The 25,459-nt window shown below is 39.6% G+C and overlaps 1 protein-coding gene across 7 annotated transcripts in view; it reads left to right on the top strand.

The window, feature by feature from the left end:
• The window catches only part of dab2ipb (DAB2 interacting protein b), a 189,105-nt gene that overhangs the window by 109,510 nt on the left and 54,136 nt on the right, over positions 1 to 25,459 (top strand). For 6 of the 7 annotated variants that reach the window (XM_036214499.1, XM_036214498.1, XM_024257824.2 and 3 more), the window contains one exon: positions 22,375 to 22,528. In XM_036214499.1, the coding sequence (XP_036070392.1) occupies positions 22,375 to 22,528 (154 nt within the window). Of the gene's footprint in view, positions 1 to 1,477; positions 1,689 to 22,374; positions 22,529 to 25,459 lie in introns of those variants that run through there. The other variant, XM_024257826.2, reaches the window with a different exon arrangement.

Genomic DNA, 25,459 nt, shown 5'->3' with positions numbered 1-25,459 from the left:
TACTCACAGTTGGAAGAAGCTTGGAGATAATTGTCCTCCAATCTCGTAAATCCTGCTCCAGGTTTTCTTCTTTCACAGCTCTATTCCGATATATGAAAGACTTGGTGACATGCAATTCTGGCCGGACACAAACCGCAATTATTACTTTCTACTCTATGATCAATTTTCAAGCGGTTAGCACATCCGCAAAAGAAAAAAAGACGCCATCTGTACATCATTCGCAAATCCGAGTCCTTGATTGGTCAAATGGTTTAACTTTTTTAACGCTAGTTCATTGGCCACGTTTTGTACGAAAAGACCAAAAACAGACCTAAAAACTTGCACATTGATGCGTGAACAGCAGAGGTTTGAGCACGGAAGCCTTGACAGAGTGTTTACAAAAACCTTCTTTTGAATGTGACTACTTAATCGTAGCGTAAAACTTCTTCTGCATTGTTGTCATTAGCAAATACTGATGCAGTGTTCCCCCGCGTTTTAGGGTTTCTTTATTCGCGGTTTCACAGATTTTTTAGTCAGTCACATGACTCTTCCGGTTTGTCACAAAAACTCTGACAACTCAAGACGCTTGTATAAAACTTTTGTGTCCGAAGGAGGTGCTGAGGTATATCTCAGGCAAAAAACGGGTGGAATTCTCCATATTCGCGGATTTCGCGGATTCGCGGATGTCTCTAGTTCCTAACACCTGCCAATCAGGGGGGATGCTGTACACACATCAGCAGTTAGTTGGAAAACAACGAACCCATGAGCTTATTTATATAGTAAATTAACACATATAAGTCACACCCTAGCCAAACTATCTAAAAACGTATACTCAGAAAAGTACGGTATGTTTGTTGCATTTTATTTTTACTTTGAAAGGACATGACGCACATGGCTCTTCCTGCCTCATTTTCTTCTCTTTTGTCCATCCCTCCTGTTTCTTTCATGTTTTATTTCGCTGAGTTTTTCCTCTTCAGCCAAGAAACAACTCCGCTCCCACAGAACACGGAGCTGAAGGCCGAGGCCATTGTTTCCTGCTACAAGGGGGAGAAAAGGGAACAGGAGGGTATGGACTTCCTGGCTGCCAACTGAGAGTCAGTAGCAGAAACAGACGGGGAGGTGGATTTGATCATGGCAGAAAAACGTTTTTTTTTCTTCTCTTTAATCACTATTTTGGTTGCTTTCTCTGCCCTGTTTGAGTTTGTTACATAACACAGCTGAAATCTGAACTAAATATAGATGAAGGAGAAAATATTAAAATGACATCTCGGAGGATTTAAATAAAACTGCCAGAAAGTTCAAAACCGTTTGAGATCAAGACGAGAGTCTGCAGGGGGATTGATCCGCTTCAGGTCATGTGATTAGTTAGCGAATCTTTTTACTGTAATGCTGCTTCCACATGACTTCATCTCAGTGTAATGTTACCACCATCTAAATCCAGGGGAGAACGGGCAGGCTGGTCCTAAATAACAGCGCTGTCTTTTTAAATGGGATGTGGAGAGGGGTGTGTTTCGGAGCGGCAGACATCCTGAGGGAGCGGTTTTGGTGGAGCGCGCAGGGCAGAGGCTCCAGCCACGTTCCCAGAGACTCCAAAATAGTCAGCGGAGGCTCAAGAGGACAGCCGGGAGGAATGCAAGCTAAAGCCGAGGCGTGCGTTTTGGGGCTCGCAGGGGGTTTTGCTGGACCATGTTCCACATATTCAGTAGATCGTAAGTGCGGCTTCGTTCTCACATTCTTCATGGGTGTGCTTGTTGCTGTGGAGAGTTGCAGCACAGCTGCCGGATTTAGGGAAAACCCTGTTTTTGCATCCACCCACTCAGGATTGTCTGTGGCTGCCATCGACAAGTTTCTCTTCTTTTTTTCCCCCCATTTTTATGTCGTCAAGGGTTCTTCAAAAGAGCAAAAGTACAGAAAAGCTTAGAAGTTTGACAATGACCCAAACAAACAGTGACATGCTTAGACTTGAACATGAAAACTATTCATTGCCAGAGGCAAACCTCGGCTTTACAGTGCAAATATTCTCCTGGTATTGACAGCACGCTCTGCAGTTTAGAGACAATTATAAGCTAAAAATGCATCACCCTGTTCAACCATGAAAGCAGAAAGAAAGTTTAAAAAACTGAAAAAGGCGGATATTCTTTGCCCTGATGTGTGGGCAGCCAGCTTCTCTCTCCGAACTTGAGTGCTCGCCTGTTTCTTTGTCCAGTGCCACAGGGGTGTTTGAAAATTCAGGTCAAGAAAGCAAAAAAAAAAAAGTAACTTCCTCTTCTTCTCCTCCATCCCTCCCATGTTGTTTTTAGCAAACAGCTATGCTTTCTGTGCTTGGATGTAATTAATTTACGCGACCTTCGCAGGCTTTGGTCCGGAGTGATTCATTCATCTGCTTTGCTTCTTTTAATTTTGTGGCTCTTTGGCTCTAAAACTATTATTTCCACAGCTGAAGGCATTAGATGATAAATCGGTGATCGAGGAGGAAAGTGAGGGAAATGTCAAAGTGGATGTGTCAGCTTTAAATAACTTTTATAGCGAAATAACGAAAAGAAGCCTTTGCAGTAAAAAGGAATGTGATGGTATCAAAATGTAGAGTTTTATCTCAGTACGGGGTGACAAACATTCATTTTATGATTAAAGATGAAAATCACGTTTTAGGTGTTTTTAACATGTTTTTGGAGCGTCTTTCTCATAATGAAGGACAAAATGAAGCTTAAATTGCATTTCTAAATTCATTCTAATTTCTGTAAATCAGGAGCAGACGAAAAAATGCTGTTAGAAAAAGATTACAAGTGGCTTAGAACCTGTAAGCTTTTTGTACTTTTACACAAATAGATCCCTGAACGTCTTCATGTTCAATCTGGCTCAAAACGGCCAAAACCTTCCAATATTAATCGTCATTTTTGTTGCACTTATAATGTTAGCTTCGAGTTTTGAGGGGCTGTAAGCTAGCGGGAAAGAGTGTTAACTAAAGAATGATGGGAAGTGGGGGCAGGCTCACTCTGCGCTGATGGTCTCGTCCACATCTCAGAGATGATTTCTAGTGAATTACTGCAGAAATTATGTGCTAGAAAAACGGCATCACCATAATTAAAACACTTTAAAAATAGATAAAAACATTAAATGAAAATCGTATTTATTTTGCATTTTTAACATGTATTATAGCATTATTCTCATAATAGATGACCTACATAAAATAATTTAATTTAAAACTGCATTTCTTAGTTTTTCTTAATTCAAATCGAGTCAAATCAGAAAACTGGATGATAGAAAAACCTAAGGACACAACTACTGACTGGGCACGTCTTTCTTACCACTCCGCAGCCTTGCTAACATTCATTTACCTCGTCCAAGTTGGATTGATCCACTATTGCTCACAGACAGAGCTCACAGCAATGGGGAGGGGAAGGGGGCAAGGTTTCTTCTTGCCAGCAGTCCCGCCCACAAGCCAGGTCTGTATGAGCTACTACCGCTAGAAATAAAATAGGTTTTAAAAAACGGCGAAGGCTTTTTGATTTTGGCTAAAAACTGCACAGTCATGATTAAATGATCACTGGGAACCAATTTACAACAGGAAAAAAATATGATTGTAGTGGAACTTTAAGATGTTTATTGTTGTGTTAGTTGATAGTACTGTGACATGCAAATGTTTATCACATGTGTATTATGATTTCAGGAGAGTTTTGTGTTCACATATCTCCAACGACATCCGTACATCCTCCAGAGATCCTCCGCATGAGAAAGCGTTTCTATCCGCCGCGTTTTAGGACCCTGCAAACAGTTTCAGCTTCTGATTGGCTTTGCCCCTTACTTGTGCATGGTTTGCAAAACCAATCAGATGGCGCAGTGGGCGGGACAATCTAGAGCCAAAATAATCAGCTTCAGATTTAAAAAATAAAGGGCCCATACACGTCAAAGTAAAAACAAATATCGGAGCCGAAAATTAATAAATTATTAATTTGGTACTAGAAATTTCCTCATTTGAGCTTTTGTTTGTATTATATAAACAACAAGCAACAATCTTCTGAGCTAAAGTCATTCATTCGATTTATTTAAACATTTGCTAAATATTCTGCTCAGATTTCTGTTTAACGAAACACTTTCTCTTTGTGGTCACTGAGGTTAAGAGTTTAGCACTGCGGAAGGCTTTTGGTCAAATCTCCAAAGCTGTGGTCGTGGAGGAGAATTAGTTTTTTTTAAAAGATCAATAAACTCAATTCATTGTGATGGATCGGTGACCTTTGGATGATGGCGCCTGACCCGGAACAGGAAGCCACCTTAGATAATTCTCATGTCTGTCCTAATTTATTCCTTGATAATGCTGCAATTAAATCTTTTTTAATGATCATATATAAAGCAACTAATAACAATTAGTTTTGTCTATTTAAATTATAATTTAAAAGTGGTAGAATAGAGAAAAAAGAGACATCAATATGAACGACATTAGTGGCCACAGAAGCTGAAATGAACAGATTTGTTTTCCTACTTAAGTGTGATCAATTATTAATCTGGTTCCTGTAAGGTATTCCAACAAGTTGCTTTATAACATCCCCAAAAGATGCAGTAATATCTGCTTGCGCGAGTGACAGTCTTTTGGCTCCAGTGACGGAGCAGAAAACAGAACTGCTTCCTCACATCGACCCTGATCGGTCCTCCTGGTGGTTTTCATCTCCGTTTTCATGAGCTATGTGGCTAAAATCGATGCTGCAGCCCTGATGCTCATCCGTGCGACATCTGACCCCTGACCCCAGCTCTAATTTATGGAGTCATTCGCTGTTTCGACCTCTGGCCTTGTTATAAATTCTCTGTCTTTTGTCTGCTTTAAAGGGCTGATCACTAAGTAGTAATCTGCAGGCTACATGTGGCTGGAAAGACCATCACCTTGTGGCCTCAGAATAGTCATAAAACCACAAAATGTTAGAAAGTAAGAAAGAAAACAGTAATATTAGATACCAATTTTACCAATTATCTCCACGTGACTTGTTTAATATTTTCACTAGAGCACAAAGGGGATTTCCCCCCTTCTGTTTAACAAGGGGGCGAGGGGACTTGGCATTCAAACAGCCTCAGTGGGCGTGACCGAACACCTGTCAGACCTTTTGTGTCTGACCATCCTTGTTTAGAAGGAATTTGGTGATGTCATCGGCGTTCAATGAGGAAAATACGTCAAAAAAAAAGTAAAAAAATGAAACTGAAAAAGTTCCAACATTAACTCTGCAAATCTGTGCAATGATGAGGTAGGAAAATAGAAAAATATCTCCAAGAATCTAGACAAAGATAAACTAAACTTAAAATTTTCTATTCTAAGGTTTTGCATTACCAGAGTTTGGGTAAAAAAAAATATAGGAGTTCAATTTATATTTTTTTTCTAAACTAGTTTAAATGTGGAAGTCAGATGTTTTCTTTCCTACAACATAATTTCCGCCTCTAAATTCAAGATATTTTTTGTAAAGTCTTAAATATTTGTGATCTTTAGGATGCATTAAGAGGGTAACTCCAGGCGTTTCCAAGTAATTTCGCCATACACCTTTAGCCAATTAGAAGCCAGTTTTAAATAAACAATCCGAGGGGATTTTTGGTCAAAATGTCTCTGAAAAAAGCACAATCCTAAAATTATTACATTTCTTGTAGCATCAGAAGTGTTGGTGACACTTTATTGTTTGGTATCTTTTATGCTGCATCATGTGATAAAAAAAATAGTCTAAAATAATAGAATTTGGACTATTATAATAGCTTGGAATAAAATAATCGTGCCAACTCAGTATTATTTAAATCACAAGTCTAAGTAAACATATTTTTCTTTACATTTTAACATTAAGTTATTGACTATGACTTACATCTGCAACCTGCGGCTCCAGAGCTATGTCTGGCTCTTCTGCTCCTCCATTGTGGCGCTCTGATTAAATACAAAGCTCTTTTATTTTTTATTTTATTTTTTTAGAAAGTAATTGTAAAGTAAATTTTAGAAAAAGTAAAATAACTTCTCACTCTGTGGACCTCCAAAGCGCAGTAGCCATAGTGGTTCGGTAATCAAAAACTAAACATTTTGACAAGTTTTATGTGTGTTTTTAATTTAGAAAGCTAAATTTATGAATTTATGGCTAAGAAGTATCACAAATGTTTAAAAATAAAATGTTTTCTTAATTATAATTCCTGACATTACCCAACCTACCACCAGATTTGCCTCAATAAGATGATAATGTGACACAGGAAGTCTTTTATTTTGAAAGGAAGTCTTGTGAACCTCTGTTCATATTTGAGGGTAAACAATCTATTTTCTCTTAAAGTTTGTTTTATTAATGCCACAAAATGATAGTTTATTTATATTTCTCATAAAAATAACAATAACATAAGTATAAAGTTTTATTTTTCTAAAGGATGTGTGGCTCCTACTGGGTCATGAGAAATAAACCCAAATGACTCTTTAAGTGTTAAAGGTTGCAGACCCCTGACCTAATTAAATGTATGTCTTTTTTTATTTAAAAATACATAGAAAGTATATTTTACTATATTTTATGTTTAAGGCTGTCATGACTTGGTTTGACTCCTAAGCAGATTTTGTTGATGATCTTAGATTTTCATCTTCCAGAGATCAAAGCTCTGGACAATCAGATGCCAGAATAAGCTGTTTGTCATTTACTAGCAGTAATATCTGCATCGGTTTGGCATGTCCAGCGAGGCCCGATGTCTTCATTCCATGTGTTTAAAAACTTAGCAGTCCGTCGCGCATCACCAGCAGTAATCATCATGTCTTACAGCCGGCCGGTTTGATCATCTTCATCACACGTCACATTCGCAGCCAGATGTTCTGTCCTCCCTTAATCAGAGCCCGACCTCGGAGACGAGCCTCAGAGACGGCGCTCTCGCGGCGAGCTTCCCAGCAGATGTTCCTGAGGTTGCGCTCTCTGTAATCGAGCCGTGTGTGCTACCAGAACCTGGCTCGGCGGCCGCTTTGGCTCCGCTCGCCGTTGCTCTGCAACCACCTGATCTCACTTAGCAGCCAGCCTTTCCCACAGAGTAATGTGCCTGCCAGACGTCTGAGTCAGGCGTCCCTGCAGACTCTTGGAACGGAGGCCTGGAGTAGCTGATCATTTATTATTCTTTCCTGTGTAAGCATCTCTGTTTTTTTTTTCTGTTGCGTGGGAGTGGTGTGCTTATTTTGTTAATTTCTGTACCTTAAAAGCTTCCTTCCTCCCTTTGAGTGAAAGGCCGTTTTGTGCAGAGCCGCTACTTACATACCTACTGCCAACATACGTCTCAGTCTTCCAGTCAAAGCTGTAGCGTTAAACCCTCTTTGGTGCATGGATTAGGCGCCTTAGGTAATGTTTTTTGCTCCTTCATCCCAGCATAATCTGTGTTTTTCTGTCTTTCCATTAGATCATTAGAAACATACGGTCTAGCTCTCAGAGAAATTAGCATTTTTGTGTTTTTTCCTCTGTTGTACCTGAGCTTTTATCTCATCTATCCTTCCAGAACTTTAATGTGATTTGTCAATCATGTAAAATTGCTAAAATTTTTGTTGAGAATCACTTTACTATTTTCTTTTTTACATTTTTCCTATAAAAACGTGGGTCCAAAAGTGCCAGTGGAGCAACACTGTTTCTGTATTGATGAATTTTTCTACAGTGGAGGAGTTTAGGGAAAACTTTCCAGTAGTTTGTGGTCCTTATGAAACCTGACATGTTTGGGCCAGAAAGACTATTCCATGTGTTATCACATATTGTTCTCACAGTCTCGGATGTGAGGAGCATGAGAACAGATTCATGGGCTGCGGGATGTAAAACGCTCGACAGCCGAGACAGTTTTGCTCCTCAGCTCCAAATATGGAGTCGTTCTTCGCGGATCACCCAGGTCAAACTTTCAGTTGTGGCTCGACTGGTCAAATAAATGAACAAGGACGTTCAATGTCGTCGTTATCTTTGTGGCGAGATTTCATTAAAACTTTCGGCTTTAATGAAAGAGATGAATTGCTTCCCTACAATTATGGTTTCTTCCTATCCCTACATGTATCACTCCAAGCAGAGAGATACAGAACAAAAATGCACAAAAAAATAGACTAGACGCCTAAGTGATCGCGGCCACGGAGGGCTGACTGGCGTGAACTACACTAGTGCTGCCCTTATTTTAATCGTCGACTAATCACTGATTATTTTTTCCGATTAGTCAACTAATCGGGCCATGCGCAAAGTGGATGTAAAGGACACATCTTAACCATCATTAGCTTTAAACTAACTAAAAATTAGATATGTAGCATTTCCTGCGATAATGCTAGTGTGAAAGCTTAAGCTGAATTTGGCCGGTGAAGATGCGGAAGTTGATAGCTGAAACTGCTGAAGCTGATAGCTAGCTAAAATATAAGTTAAATGTCAAATTAGCCTAAAAAAATGAAAATAACATAGGTTAGCCAGAACAGCTAGCCTGTAAATATTACCCAAACTCCAAAATAGCCTAAAAAAAACAACAAAAAAATCCTAAATTAGCCAAAATAGCTAGCATGCAGCTAAAATATTAGCTAAACTCCAAAATAGCCTAAAAACAAACAAAAAAAATCCCAAATTAGCCAAACAGCTAGCATGTAGGTGAAATATTAGCTAAACTCCAAAATAGTGGTTGGACACACCCTGAACCAGGTAATTATTTCAAGGACCAGGGTTCCCTACCCCTGTACTAGACACACATTTTAAATAAATCCTAAGATAAGTAACATTGTATATTTCACTTACAAAGACAGACAATGACAACGCTCGCACGCACACAGCCGACTCACCACGAACATGGGCTCGATTAAACTTAAAAACGCCTGGTGAGAGCACTCACCCTATCACAAATTTAAATCGGAAACTTCACAGAATTGACAGATGTCTCACTCTGACCATTTTTCCATAAAGAAAAAGTCAAAGATATTTTACCTAAAAAAAAAAACTCATTTTTTTATAGCTTAAGCCAGGGGTCGGCAACCCAAAGTGTTGAAAGAGCCACTTTGGACCAATACAACAAAAATCAAATGTGTCTGGAGCCACATAAATTGAAACGGCTTAAAAAAGTCTTACACTGTAAGTGTACATGGAGAATGTGTCGAGTTAATGATTATTTTAACGATTATTTCTCCTGCTGCGTATCCTCGTGTCATATAAGCTTCATGTTTGGCTTCATGAGAAGATGGTGAGACACTGCAACGTCATAATATCTGTCTAAAGCTGAATAGCCTCAAAACGAACATTTGAGCTTTTTTTTTGACACCCCACAATGACACAACGAGAGGGGGACCTGATCAGTCTCTCCCTCATTCTCACTCCAGGTGCAGAAAGAATTCAAACAAAACAGGACAAAATCATAAATTCCAACAAATGTTCAACAGTCAGACAACAAAACACATTGAGGAAAACCCAAACTTAAATCCAATTCCAGTCAGACAGGCAAAAGAATGGGTAACCCACAATTCCTTGCGCTGCCAGACCGTGTCTGAGACCATCACTACAATATGAATGAATTACAGTTTGTTTCATTGCTTTGATGAAATTAAAGAAATGCAATAAAGAAATACGATTTTTGATGTCATTTTTATTTAGAGGATTTGAAAAAACCCCACAAAAATGTAACGTGCACCTTTAAGGTGCTTCCACACTCAAGAGTCCAAGAGTACATCAAGAGTACAATTTCAATGAAGAGTCAATATAAACGCGTGCACACCTAAATTCCTGCCCTCCAAGTCTGGAGCGCGCGTGAGTCTTATAGTCAGACATTTAAAATGACAGAGTTGTGAAAACAAAAGTCTTCAGAAAGATTTGGGGGATTTTCAACACTTTTACTTTCGGTTCTCCCTGTTGTAGATGCAGATGAGCGCTAATGAACAGTAAAAATACAATCGAAGGAGAATCTCCTCCCCGCCACGCACCGCACGCGGCCGGTGTGTGAGACCTGCACATCGCCGCGCTCAGCAGGTGGTATCCACACCGGAGCAGCGCGGTCACGCACGCAGTGGCGGGGAGGAGATTCTTCTTCTATTCTTCTTCTACTGTTCATTAGCGCTCATCTCATCTTGGTGTCATATTAACCTGACCGGACACAAACCGTAATGATTCATTTCTCCTTCGTGATCACGTTTGGTACTTCTGTGCTTTGAAGCAGACTCCGCCCACAAGCAGCTCCCGCGCAGAATCTTCAATCCGGTTCAAGATTTCCACGCACAGTTACAGCTCTGAGCTGCTGCGACTCTGCGTGGAAATCTTGAACCGGATTGAAGATTCAGCGCGCTCAATGCGTGCCGATTTGTACGTGGAGCTCGTGACCCGACTTCAAAACCCGCGTAGCAACGTGCGCTCACGTGCGCTCCAGACGCACGGGCAGGAATTCTGCTGTGCGCTGACTCAGCCGACGTGGAAGCATCTACACTCATCTCACAACAACTGGAAAACGTAAAGGATGTTTGTGTCATGTTTGTCCTCCTACAGAAATCGTATTAAAACAAAAATATTGTGGCAGCCTGACTGTTAATTTAGAAATAGTTCCTTGTTAGTGGGTGGAGTTAGTGTCTGTACTTGTGTTGCATTATGGGACTTGAGTGTTTTACCGGCACCATGAGTGAGAGGGGTGTGTGTATGAGTCACCCTCCTCACAGTGTCGGCTGTTCTGTGGTTCCGTACTGTTAAATAAATGGTGATCAAAATGTCGACATCAATTGATTAACATGGCCTGCGTGTACGGTTCTCGGTCGTGGTTCTGGGTCGTGGTTCTGGGTCGTGCAATGTATCGGACACAAGTGGTGTCTGGATTCAAACCTGCCAGCCATCTGCTTGGTAATGCTCCCACCCAAATCGCTACAATATATTTCCTTCTAACATTTTTTTATTATTTTCAAACATTTTTGAAAAAGCGCCAATGAGCCGCAAGGGAGTGCTTAAAGAGCCGCATGCGGCTCTGGAGCCGCAGGTTGCCGACCCCCGGCTTAAGCCAATAAAATGTCAATTTTATCACTTTAAAAACACAACTGAGAGGCAAATTTCTAACAAACTCCTTCAGAAACTACATCCTAGAAACCAACATTTGGTTTTCTTTTGGCTAAAAACAGCATAATCATAAATAAACTTTTACAATAGTTAAAAAGATGATCAGAGTGGGACTATGTCTTGTATTTTGGTGCCATTGACTCCCACAATGCTTAGAGGTTGGGACATCTTCCTTGAGCCAGCCTCAGCAAATCGCACGTTTGTCCTTTCGCTGCTGCCGTCAGCGACTAACAATGAGGCCATCCAGAGCTCAGCGAGGTGACGGCTGGATGAGCAGCAAGGACTTTTGATGAGGAGCATCAGCATAGATGTGATGCGTGCAAAATCTTGCTCCAAAGGGTTACTTACACAGGGTGTAAAAGCCGGATTACCGCTGAACCTCCGGCTCATCCTCCGAGGTTCGCCTCTCTGTTCTGTTGGCCCGATCCTCCGACCGGGTCTCCGAAGCCCCTCAGACACATTTCGGCTCATCTCGCACATTCTCTACTCTGCACCACTAGCATCTGGCAGGACCCCCACCCCCCTACTCCCTTCACTGCTGATTTTTCTGAGTCCTTTTCTTTTTTTGCTGTGTATTCTTCCCCCAACTGTTCAGGCGACAGACGACAGATGGAAGGGGTTTGTGCACAAAAACAGACATTTTTAAGGCTTTATCCGAAATGCAAGATGGAGGGTTGAATTCTGACAGACTAATCTTCTCTAATTACTCACACTGAACAAGTCAAAGCACAACCTTTACCACTGTAGACGAACGCTATGGGCACAAATGTGGTGAAAGTCAGTATGAGCCGCGACCTTTGCTTCTATCGCGCTTCTACAAAAGAAGCTGTCTCATGTTTGTACGTTTTATGCAGTTTTCCTGACAGGTCTCATATCTCTGAACTCAAAAATACATGAAAAGGAAAAATAATAAATGCTAAAAATATAGTTGGAGCAACAAAAAAAAAGTCTATCATCCTAGATTGAAGAGTTTTCCTGGGAAAAGCAGACTGGAAAATCAAGGCAAAATAAGAAAATATTTATCTCACACCAACTCGTTTTTCAAAAACTGTTAAGTCACTGTTAGGTTTGAATGATCAAAGCCTTTTTCTCAGTGTCCCAACATTTTTAAATAATTTTTATTATTCATCTGAAGATTTTTTTTTGTCTCATAGAGACTTTTCTGAGCTAGCTTTCATCAAAGCAGCCGTCTTTAATACACAAGTAGCAAAGAGATTAGTGGAAAATAAATATTAAAATGGCCTCAGGCTGAAAGGCATCTATAGAGAGGAAGGCGTTTGTTTTTTTTTCTAAAATGTACACAAGATTATTGTGATTGGTGTCTTCACCAATAGAAAACTCTCCTGCAGTATGTCAGTGAAGTACGTTCAAGATTTATAAAATTTTTCTGCCCTGGAGGAGCTGGTACTACATCATTGACTGTATATGAAAACTGGACTCACAAACAGGAAGTACCTGTCTGTTTCAAGAAGCCAAAATCCCACAGATTTCTATAGAGAAATTAACAGCTATTTGTCAGAATATCCATTCTTATTCTGATAAATATTTTTAACATATTCTTAATTTTAATATTTTTCGTATTTATTCAGTAGCGATTTGATTTGTTTAATTTATGTGTACAATTCTTCAACAGATGTCATGCATAGACAATAGATATGATTTCCGTGGCCTAAAGAGGAGTAGAGGATGAAAAATATATTTTTTCCCACCTCTATTACCTTAGAAACTTTTATGGTTTGTAACACAATACTTAAACATGATTATTGCATCATCGGTTGTATGTTCAGATATTTAAAATACTTGTATAACAGTACTGTGGCCATGTGGTAGAGTGTATGACTTAATACTGGTCAAACCAAAGACTAATTATACTAATTCTTCCCCTACATCTTCTTCCTAGCCCTACATTTTAGCCCTTCAAGCGTCAAACTCGTTCTACTTTACACTTATTTTTTTACAGATTTGAATTAAAAAAGGGTCAACTGTTATGTGTTTCAGTTTATACATTAAAAACAACTTATTTTAAACTTTACACAAAAATGATACATGCAAAAAAAAATTGAGATCACTCATGAAAAGCCATGAACCGATTCTTAGAGTATTCAGACTGGAAAAAGACTGCTTGATGTGGTGCTGATTGAAACATGAACCTTGTGTTTGGTCACGACAATCATTGCTTTACATTTGTCTGCTGCCTATCGATTGCTTCATTCCTAGTCCGGCTATGGTGGCCGTTTTGGTTCCGTCGTTCCAGAGAAATCTCAGAGCGAACCGAAGCTCAATCAGATTGAAAACGAACCGAGAGCATAAAAAAATGGGTCAGAGAGCTGCTCCTGGTCCACCTGGGTGTATTCAAACCGAACGTTTCTCTTTAAGTGAAGTAAATGTGTCTATTCGGTATACACATTTATCATTTCTTTATATAAAATGCTGTTAATCTAAAGAAGGAGCATAAAGTGTGAGAATGCTGACCTATCAACTCATATCCCTTTGACTTGTTTATGTGTTTAGTGGAGTGTATAGTTTTCAAGTAATGACTTGGTAAGTGTGCGAGTGGAAAGGCTATTGATTGTAGTAAATGCTAGGCGGGTGCCAAACGCAGAGATGGGCTGTATTCACAGGAAGCGCTCTGAACTGGACGCCTCAGCATCCCTCGTGTTTCTTTAACCTCGAGTTCCAATGCTCTCCAGACGAGTCATCTCTCAGGGTTAAACATTGACCATTCCTTATGTTTCGATTCCTCTTGTCGCAAACAAGACAACACAAAGAGGCTTTTATTTTGGAGATTGACTCCACTTCTTTTTACAATAGAGTCTTTGAAAACGGCAGTGCTAAATTAATGTACTTGTCCTTAGATGTTGATGCGACATGTCTTGTGGTGCCGCCGATTAGCTGACAAATCAGCGTCTTTCTTAGAAGTCTGAAGTGTTTCAAAACATGGCAGACAGGCTGTCGGTTTAACTCCTTACAGGATGCAAAGGGAGAAAGTGCTTCCCAGATCCACTCTCAATCCATTTATTATTATTCTTTCTTTCCACCACACCCACTCCTAACCTGGTTTCTATCGAACGCCGGCAGAGCGCCGTCTGTCTGCTTCCCACTCTGCGCTGATAAGGCTGGACCCGATCCAGCGACATGGATTTCTAAATAAGTGAGGGAACATCCAGTGAAACCGGCCAACAAGATGTCTGGATAAAGAAAATCTCAGCAACACAGATGTGCTGGAAGAGGATCCTCTAAATTTAATTGTGTCTTAGATTGTGCTTCGTCCTCACTTTTGGACAGATTTGTTGTAAATATTTGAGCAGTTACACAGCTACACAACCAAACACACTCGAGTTTTTATGACAAAATAACAGACAGCTACACCTTCATGATTGCTCAACACTATCGTTTTTCATCTCCTCTGAGATGATTGAACATTTTCAAATCCCACATTCCTATCTAGATGATTTTAAAAGGGAGGTAAGCCAGCAAACATGAGCGTGGAAACATGGATTTTATTTTGAAAAGAGATACCAACTCTTAGTCAAACTAACATGTCTGTCGTAAAAAAGACTTATTTTTTATCATCTATGATAAGTTCTGTTATGTATGGAGATACGTGAACAGTCTCGCAATTCTATTCTTTAATGCTTAAAATATTACTATTCTGAAGGTATTCATGAGGCTCATTAACCTAAAAATCAATATAAAGACTAAATCTTTGTATATTGAGATTCTTTGATTCTAATTATTAGTATATAAATGTGATTTTAACTTTAGAACTCTAAAATACAACAAAACAGTCATTTATAAAAAGAAAAAAAATAATTAACTTTTTCATTAAAGCTGAAATTGGCTGTTTTTTTTCCATTTCTATTGATTTCTAAGAGGCTGATTAAAAAGTCATTTTTTTTTTATTTGGTGTAAAACCAATAAATGTTAAATGGTTATTGTTTAATTTTAACTGTTCATAATGTCCAGAAATATCCTTTTATATAAACATAAGAAGTTTTTGTAAAAAAAATAAGTAAAAAGTCTGATTTTGCAAATTTAAGTGTAAATTGTAGAAAAAATAATCATCCGTTTATACAAATTAGCCCAACTGGTCGGCATGGTGGAGGAGAGTTCATGGTATGGGATTGAGAAACTCATTTAAGTTTTAGATATTTCAGATATATCATTTTTCTATGTTCGATTATGCTGTCACAAGTGAATTATATTTAACACTGGAATTTATTTTAATGGCATTTTTCAAATCCAAAATTGTGTTTTCTTAAGAAAAATTGTGAAAAATAATAAGGAATAGCCTTCGTTTACACTGTTGCATTTTAGTAAATGATACCCAAAACACAAAGTATGTCCCAAAAATGAATCTAATTTCTTTGATTTTTACTAGCACCAGTTGAACCGTGCTCCTTTCACCATCGCCCGAGAATCTGACAGCTCCAGTTTCATGGCGGCTTTTCACCCCGAGCTGCTGGAAGTTTCTGTGCAGCGTTTCTCCTGCATAACACCTTAAATATTTAGACTACCAGACCGTAGCCCAAAAGAGGAAAAGATTGACTGGCAGCCAAGAGAGGGGAACGGAGATAAACAGACGAGTGAAAAGATGTGCAGCACAGCTCCATCAGGCTGAAACTACTCCCTCCATCCTCAGGTAAACAGTCAAACAGGCTCTGCAGGACAGAAACGGAAGACCGAAAGGATTCTCAAGGACGAAACGGGCTCTCTGCTGAGATTGGAGGATGTTGGGGGAGGGGAGGCAAACATGAGAGAAATTGGAGGATGAAGCTCCATTTATAGTGTTGGTAATCATTGGTAGTCATTTTCCGTGTGTTAGATCAGTTTGTACGAAATACTAGCAAAGTGGTACATGAATAATAAGCTCTGAATCTCAGTGTTCACGAGAAAGTGTAAGATTCTACATCCGCAGCAAACCTTTCCATGGATTTCCACCAATATATATATATATTTTTGGCATTTTACTCATTAATTCACATATCTCGAATTGAGAATTTCAAGCAAATCTGGTGAAATTGACACGTTTGTTTTGACAAATCCAACTGAACCGATCAGATAGTGTCTAGGCAGGTTAGGAACTGTTCTGTTCCCCTTGGTTTGGGGTTCCCTGTGCACCCATTGGTGGGTGGGTGCTAACTGGGTGCCGGGGGTGTGGTTATGGGGGGGGCCTGAGGAGGTTTTCGGTGTGGGTGTATACTCTTGTGTGAGAGAATGATTTGTGTGTGCTTCTGGCTGACCTCACAGCCCCCCCTATCAATCGCTGTCATGGTGGCCCTCACCTGGAGACGGGCTTCAGGATGCTGCTGTGCTGGTGGGGGTCTCATCCTGGTCTCTGGGGACGGCCTCCTCAGTTCCGTGTGCCTGCTTTGGCGTCCCCAGGGGTATGTCTCCACTCCTGGGCTGCCTGGCTCTACCGCCCTCCTCTGAGTGTTTGGAATGAAGCTGGGGGGTGAAAGTCTATACTTTCTGTTCCTCCTTTCCTAATTGGAGCCCCTAACATGCCTCATGTTAATGCAACACACTCATTTAAAAGAAAAGAGGACCCTCACTTCTTCACACTAGGACACAGAGTTGATGTATTGTTGGGGAGCTCTGTGCTTTACACAATGTAGAAGTGTGTTTGGGTTCACTACAACCCCCACCTCCAATTTTATTACAACACATCTATCTTTACCATTCATATAAAGAGTCATTTGCTCTGTTTCCCAATTAGGGATTTGCCTAACATGTCACCTCACTTGTACGATTGGGTTGGTGGTACAGGGATGAGGAAACTTAATGGTTTCCAAGGAGATTGGACAGGACAATTTAGGTTCTTTACAACTGCCCCCTCTGTGATTTCCCCCGGGGGGTCAATAGTGTCATTTGGGGGCAGGTTGCTGTAGTTGTCTCTTTTTTTTCCCCTCCTTGCCTCTGGTGCTTTGAGTCAGACCACTGCAGACACATGGAAGCATGTTGTGGGATTGTGGGTAATACAATGGCCTTTCTATCTATGTCCATTTGCTGTTCCTTGTCTTTAGGTTCAGTTTTATGCTTCTTGTTTCCTGTGGTACGATATGGTGGCTGGCTAGGTTTTGCCTAACCCGCTTCACATCTGTTCTTGCACCTTTTCCGCTTTTTTCTCCGCCGCCTCTTTTATAAGGCTAGCCATTTGGGTTTCTATGGGTGATGGAGAGACCTAAGGGAATGCTTCCTCAACTGGTCAATGCCTTGCTGCATGGCACATTATTCAAATTCTAGAAATGTAAAAAAAAAAAAAAAAACACACTTTTCGAATACAGTTTCTATTAAGTCGATATTATTAGAATAAACACAAATAATTCACATGATAAGTCATTCAAAACACAAGTTCCAAATTTCTGCCACAGCACTAGCGCTCATCATCATCTATCAAAGGAGACGTCTGCGTCTTATTCAGGCCGTCAAGCGGCGAGCAAGATGAAGTGATTTGGGGAAATTTTTTATGCTGATGATCAAGTTGTTTATCTTCAACCAACCAATTTAAGCAAATGCGAACACTCCAGAGTTTGTAGAACTATATCTGAGGAACTTTTACCAGCCTACTTCCCAATAAAGCGATGGCGGATGCTCAACTTTTGATGAGCCGCGTGACACCTCTGAACTTCTTGTGGCTCCACAGTGGAGTCACATGACTCATTTAATTTGTAAAATAATATGTCAATTTTGATATGCCACAAAAAGTACCTCTTCTAACTGCAAAAAACCTACGTTTTTTCAAAATTAACATGTTTCCTTTAGGCAAATTCGTTATTGCAAATCCAATTTGTGTAATTTCATAACCAATGGAAACCCAACTAATAACAACTGCTACGATTCTCCATTCATACGAGTCAGCCAGTCATGAGTTGGTGTTTATTTAGAGCATGATGTCAACACGGTTTCTTTGGCTTTGGTTATTGAGAAGCTGAGGTCTGATGCCAGTCAGGGAGTCCCAATAAACATGCATTATAACAAAATCCATATCTTAAAAATGTAAATTAAAAGTAACACAAAATTTCTAACTTTACAACACTAAATTTCTCTTTGTAGTTTGTCCTGCTTGTTTGTTCTTCACAGTAAATCTTTACAGACCAGACTGTCAAAGACAGATGCTGGTCATCTTCACATTTATATGCAATTAAATGCAATTTGCTAGAATAAATCTGTTGGATTATTTTGCTACAACTTGGCTCTATCCCTTAGTATGTATTCCAAACTTTAAAGTGGCCACTTCCAATAAGAAGTTTATGTAAAAACAGGTAAATTAGAGTTTTGGGTTAAAAACTTTTGCGAGAGTTCTAACGACTTTTTTCAAATTCTACTTATAAAATGAAACACCACGGTACACCCACTGCAAGTTTAACCAGGTCAAACTTTGACCAATCGGGAATCGGATTTGGTAGTAAATTCACGAAGGAGTCAACCTTTTAAAAATTGATCATGGAGTAGAAACTAATTGTAGGAGTGTGTTAGAGGACAGAATTATGTGGCATCAAGTCTTCCATGTGTTGGAATAGATCTGTGAAGGAAAAATACTGGAGAAGGATTCGCACCACTTTATTAAACGTGTGTCCTTACTTTATTGATGAAAGGCAGCGTTATTTATCAGTTTATACTCCTACAGGCATTACTGACATTAAGGCTTTAATGGCACTGTAAGGAAAAGAGAGACATATCCTTTAAAATGAGCTGCTGCTTCTAAAAATAGCCTCATTTTCTTGTATGATTGCCACTTCTGAGTGGTATTGGCCGATTTTATGGCTTGCTTTTGTTTAAAATGTTGACTCATCCTCACAGTTTGCATACAGAGCTCATATCTCCTCTTCCCAGTCTCCCTCTCCACTCATTTGACTGTCTGTTCTGCCCGGTACCCAGTCAGCCAATCACAAAGCAGAGTGAGGTGCAAATATTCCTCTGCAGTCCAGCAGTGGAATTGTCAGGATCTCATCCTTACAAGATTTTATTTTAATTTTCCTTTTTTTCACACACATTAATGGGATCAAATCCTAAAAAAAGCATGCAGGTCATTATCCACTTCACAGTGAACAGAGGATTTCACAACAAAGCTGGTAAACTTTACAAAAGGCTCCATGCTGTTTGCTAATCTGTGATTACGTGCACTGCATTCTGCCGTGAATGCTCCCCCAAAAGCTCAGAAGAAAGGATGTACAGTGAATAATGTTTGCACACATAGATGGGATTAGTGTGTCCACAGAGGGCACTGCTGAAAGGAATGTTCTCATTACATCGGGAACGGACTCTTCCTCTTCCTGCACACTCTGACTTATCCCACTCGCCTTTTTTTTTTGTTCAGATCACCCTCTCAAATATTAAACATCCCATCTTCTCATTATCATGAGGCTGACCTTAACGGGGTCGAGGGTATTAGGGAACACGTGATGATCGTGACTTAAAATACTGCAACAGTGAGTTTTTTGTATAATAATGTGGCATAAATGAAGTCGTGAGTGACAGCTCCTCACTTTAACTCTTCCAGAAATAAAGAAAAGTAGGGCGACATCAAACAGCAAAAGGCTCTTTGCTTTGTTTCTTAATCTGCTGTGGCCAAAAAGGAAGTGAAAAAATAAAAAATTGGAGCCTGCAGCTGTCTTACTCAGAGGATTGAACACTTTTCAAGACGCGCTCTGAGGTCTTATCAGGAAGAAATGGGAACACGGTAACAGTTGGGGAGACCGGCCAAATTTCTATTCAGAACTGATGCTCGGCTAGAAAACAGCTGAAGATGACCAGATCTCCATAAAGCACATCAAACAAACTAACCGGTGTGGAGTATTTTCATTTTTTTACTGTTCTTGAGAGATAAGAGCCAAAAAAAAGTAGGGTCTTAGCTATAAGTTAGCATGACTCACTTAGCTATTCTGAGCTTTTCCTGAAAGAATCAATCAAACAAACCAGTTGACACAGATTTAAAGCTTATAACTTAAAAATAAATCATCTTTTCTTTGCAAAGTAGGACAATATTGCATCCAGACTTGATGTTTTTTTTTCTTTTAACTACTTATTGATATATTTTTAAACTAGTAAAACAGTAAAAAAGCTTTTTTTTAGAATGTAGTTGAAAACTTTTAGTGGAACAAAGTATTTGTTGCAAGCAGAAGAAGTTGGAAATATTTCCTCATCAAATCTTTCTCTATTATTCTTATTAAATTTATCCCAGACAGATTTTCCGATAACTCTTTTATTTGCAACAACTTTTTGCCAAAATTCCTTCCCCAAAAATTGCTGCTTTTAATGGAGATTTTAGTAATTTGTTGCCTTTTTTAAGCTGAGAACCCAAATATAAGGGCTAAATTCATCTTAATTAAAAAGAGTGGTAACATTACTGTACTTTTAGCTCCCAGTATTTTTTATCAAATATTATGGAACATAAAACTGTTTTTTAGCTCAATTTGCAAGAACAGAAAACTCCAAAAAGTATGAAACAATTTGTCGATTTCCTGTCATTTATTCAGATCCATGAAGGTTTGTGTGGGGTTATAAACATCTGTAATTTTTGCAGTTTATTTTGTAAGAACAAGTTAAATACATCAAATGTCTAGTCTGTAACTCGTATTGTTGCATTGATTTCCTGGTACTTGAGGTTTTAACTTTGCGAAATTAGCATTAGCATCTTGCTGCTACACGCGTCTACCTGTTTCTATTAACACTATAAAAAAAATGCCATTACATTTTTTTCAAAGCTCTTTTGGAGAAGTACAATCTGACGTTGAGCTTAACTATAAGCACTTTAGTGGTGGACGCTAATGCACGAGTACTTTAGCGTCCCGCATAAACCATGATGCTATCTGTGGGATGCTAATTCACAAGTATTGTTTTTAGTTAAAAAAAAGAGGGAACTATGAAAGATTTAACCCAAAAACTACACAAATGACAAACATTTTGATATAGAATAAATGCTTAATTAGTCCCATTATCAAAGATGTTAAAGACCCCTCCGATGAAAATCGCCATGTTCTTGTAGTATTTTTCTTATGATGGATATAAAATAATTTAGGATTGAAACTTGGTTTCTGAGTATTTCTTTGTTCAAATTGAGATGGATCATTAGCCGATGGAAATCCGAGGTTGAAAAAGCTCTATTTTTTGATGCTGTATCTGCCTGTCTCCTTACCCACCTACAATTCTGAAGCTTCCACTTGCAGATAAATAGATCCATAAACTTCCTAATTTTCTTCATCTGAGCTCTGGTTTAAAGTTATTGACGTTTTTTTTTGTTTGTTTGTTTGTTTGGTTTTTTTTGCTAGGCTAATGTTAGCTTAGGCTTGTGAGATGCTAAGCTAGCAGGATAGTGTGTAAACAAAGGGTTGATGGGAAATGAGCTGATGCTAACTCCTGCGCTAACAGCACCCAGAGATTAATTTCTTGGAAACTTCAGAAAATATATACTTTTTAAAATGAAACAGACTTTATGATTTTTGGCTAAAAACTGAATAATCATAATTAAAAGGGCACTATATTTCAAAATAAAAGCTTTTAAATCAAGTATTTACGTGGTTTATATCTGGACTGGTTTTGTCTTTGAATTAAGGAAGAGGCCTTAATGAGTTGGTCTTAAGGTGAGTTTTAACAAAATTGGATAATCCTTGCAGCTGTACGAAGAAGCAAACATCAAACCAGAAAGCAAGTTAAAAATGTTCACACACTGAGAATAACTCTATACCCCTCAGAGACTCCAAAGGACAATTTCCAGAGGAGCAGCTCAAGGTTTTGCTCAGACCATCACAGATTGAATATTTACTGAAAATCTAAAGAAAGACATCAAAAGGTAGTCTAGGAGTCATAGTCCAGGAGCAGAAATTGAACCAAGTTGCAGAAGCAAAAAAAAAAAAAATCTTTAAAAGACTGTTCGTTTCTGCAAAAGTGTTCACTAGTTGTAGAACTTTTCTGAGTGGCTGGACCTGAATATTGATCAAGCTGTCGCTTTAGGCTCTTTCCTTCTTCCTTAATTTGAAACACTGAAAAGATAGAGATAAAAAATGAGGATTTTAATGAAGTTTAACTTCATATTTACAGGATTTTATGATTCTGAATGACGTGAAAACATTGTGGAAGCACTGATGTGAGGCTGTGTTTGTTGAGGATTGAGTACATTCATTTTTATCCTTTTTGTTCATTTTTAAATATTTAGAAAAGTCAATAAGCATCCAGATCAGCAGTGAATCCATGAGCATGTGTCCATTTCTTGCGATGTCATGTTGAGAGCTTGTCACCCCCCCCCCGCTCGCCGCCGTCTCAATCATCCTCACAGCCTCCGTCTTCGCACTTCACCATGAATGCTCGCTGATATGTGCCGTGCATATGCTCCATCTCTCTCCTCCTCCTCCTCCTCTTCCTCTGCCGGGTGACTCACATCTCTTCCCCTCTCTCCCAGATCTCAACTGATGCCGAGGCTGAAGGAGTCTCGCTCCCATGAATCACTGCTCAGCCCCAGCAGCGCTGTGGAAGCTCTCGACTTAAGCATGGAGGACGAGGTCATCATCAAGCCCGTTCACAGCAGCATCCTCGGGCAGGACTACTGCTTTGAGGTGAGAGGGCACCCTTCACACGTCTGCCGTCGCTTTATCGTGGAGTAGGCTGGTAAAAGTTCCTCAGATGTAGTACTACAAACTCTGGAATGTTCGCATGTGCTTAAACTGTTTGGTTGAAGATAAACAACTTCATCATCAACATAAAAGTTAGTCCAAAAGACGAGTGCGCCGCCTCTAAATCTCTTCATCCTGAAGAGATTTTTTCCAAATATGGGACTCATGAGGACGTGGATAAAAACTAAAGGAGGATGTTTACAGGAATGCTAGTCCACAAGCAAATGTTAGGTTTTTAACACACACTGTTACATCTTACTGCTACTGCTGGACCTTTTTTCCATCCCGTCCTTCTGCTCACCTGGGAGGTGTGGCCTTAATTAGCACCTGCAGGCCTCACCAAGGGGGGGCAGGGAGCAGAAGGCTGTGGAGCTGGTTGGGGTTTAGTTGCTCATTTGTTTCGTTCTCTTTTACCCTTTCTGTTCTCAGCAGTCTTAGACTACTGGGTTTTGTTATTTTAGTTTGGGGTTGGACCTTGGTAGTCTTAGTACTCTTTAGGTAGTTTTGGTTAGCAGGGAGCTGCTGACTCTGATCGACATGGCTGGGTCAGAGTTCTCGTCTCCCTGACTTACTGTATTTTATGTTTGGCCACGGTTCCAATTTCCTTTGTTTTGTCTTTTTGTTTTAACCAGCAAACCAATTGTTTTTCCCCTTTGCTTTTTAGGACACTTCCCTTATTTAATAGACTCTGGTCCTTTTTCTCACTGGTGTCCAGTTTTTGTTATGGTTGCATTTTTGGTTTTCCCCCTAAACTTTAGCCGGTGTGCCCACTGGGGCCGTAACACAAACATACGAACACACACAAAGGTGATTTATCCCGTTTACAGGGCTTTGGAGAGCACTCACCCATTGGCCAGAATATATTTGGCAAAATGAGAAGACGCATGTTCACTGATGCACAGAACACAGTGAACGTTTACTAAAAAAGTGACCTCCGCATCACTTTTTGATGTTTTGGGTTTCCCCAATTCGTTGTTTTCGACTTGCTGGCTGTTCCCATTAAATCCAAAAGCAGAGGTCCCAAACTGATATCCGGCCCACCTCCAAATTTTGCCTGGACCCCTGAACAATATCAGAGTCACATGATTTATTTATATATTTAGTTTCAATTCTGACTTTGAGATTGAGACCCAAAATACATTGTATCCCCCCTTTCAGCAGTCTGTCCCCATCTGAAACCCCGCCCCCACTCCCCACAGTCAAAAGAAGAGAATCCAGTGTTCCCTTTTGCATCACAGTTCAGATGCTAACAGAAAACACTGTTAGCATCAGAAAACACCTTTTCTTGTAGCCTACAAACTGACCCCTCCCCCTCATCAGTGACAAGAAAATGTTTGTGGACTCCTGTCCAAGAGGACCTGGCCACAGAAAAGCATCATTCGCCGGAAGTCCTCAACCGAAGTTCGAATGTCGTTTACGCTGTACCTCTAGAAAAACACAGGAACTGGGTTACAGTTACGTTTAGGAATCTTCCAGTAAAGATACGCAAATTCAGCTTCCAGCTACAGTTGCAAAATGTCTGCTTCCGACTAATGATGAGTTTAATGTTGCGTTTGGGGGCCATCTTGCCTGCAACCAGGTCCCTCTCATTACACCAGGGGTCCCCAACCCCCTGACCACGAACCGGTATGAGTCCGAGGGCCGCAGACTGGGAAAATATATGTGCACTAATCAGAGGTCCCAAACACCCGAGTGCTAACGTTCTCTATGCTAAAGTTTATAAACAGATTCCTGAATAATTCAGCCTTTCTGTAGGTAAAGTCCTTTTTACGAGTTACATCAGTTCAAAAACATCTTCAGCTGGTCAGTTATTTTATTTGATTAAATCTTTAAACATAGACGTTAGCATGAAAACTTTCCCTATAACGTCAAAGTGGAAGCTAACAACCAGAAGCTGAATATTTGTTATCTGTCTCCATAAATCCACATTTCCAGGAGCTTTTTGGCTCTTTTTCAGTTTCCTCACTGGATTTTTTTCTCCCCAAAGAAACTCTCCGAATACGTCTTTTTGTTTGGCTTCCTTAGCGTTTAGCTTTGTGCAAAGCTAACGGTCCGAGTTAGCATCCGTTTTATGTCACGCTACTCGGCAAGACAGGCTGATGTGGTGAACAGAATCTGGTAGATTTCCAAAATAAGACTTCCTTTAGAATCACAAAATAACAGAATTAAAGTTAGCATATGCATGGCTCCCTGATTCGACGGGAACAGGCACGTCAAAAAACACCCGTCTGTGACGTCTTTTGGACTCTACAAAAGTTCAAAATGCAGATTTGAACTCCTTGATTTTACCTTCAGCTTGTCTAGACAAAACTAAATAAAACAGGATGTGGCGTGACACTTATCACGCTACATCCTGTTATCACCACATACTTCTACAGGCATGCACTTGCTTCATGGGCTGCACAGCGTGTGTGCAGGTAAACACAATCCGCTCACAGCAAGGAGGTTCTGGTTTGTGTCTCAGCTTAAGCCTCTCTGTGTGGACTCGGCATGTGTCTGTGTCTTCTTTGTAGTAATTATTTCTATTAGCATTGCAGTTGTATTTTTTTCTTTCATGGATATTGTTGCAAAAACCTGAAGATTTTAGTTCATCTTTTTTGTCACTTTTTTTTTCAAATTAAAAACTTTTCAAGAAATATGAATCAAATGTTACATCAATTTTTGGTTGTAAATTCATAAAAATATGCCCGGAAAACTTACTTAAAGTTGGGGTCTTTTATTCTGAAGTAAATGTGGATTGTTTGTGAAAATATCCCTTTTTTTCCAAATAATTCTACTGTCAAACATGAAAATAAAATGAAAATTTTACTATGATACTATCAACTAGTGGGACGCAATAACAAGAGGGTTGGTGTTTGTGCATTCCTGCAAAAG

The sequence above is a fragment of the Oryzias melastigma genome, linkage group LG12 (genome assembly GCF_002922805.2).
Source record: "Oryzias melastigma strain HK-1 linkage group LG12, ASM292280v2, whole genome shotgun sequence".
Lineage (NCBI taxonomy): Eukaryota > Metazoa > Chordata > Actinopteri > Beloniformes > Adrianichthyidae > Oryzias > Oryzias melastigma.
Note: the sequence above shows the minus strand (reverse complement) of the source record. Positions and strands in the feature narration are given on the sequence as shown.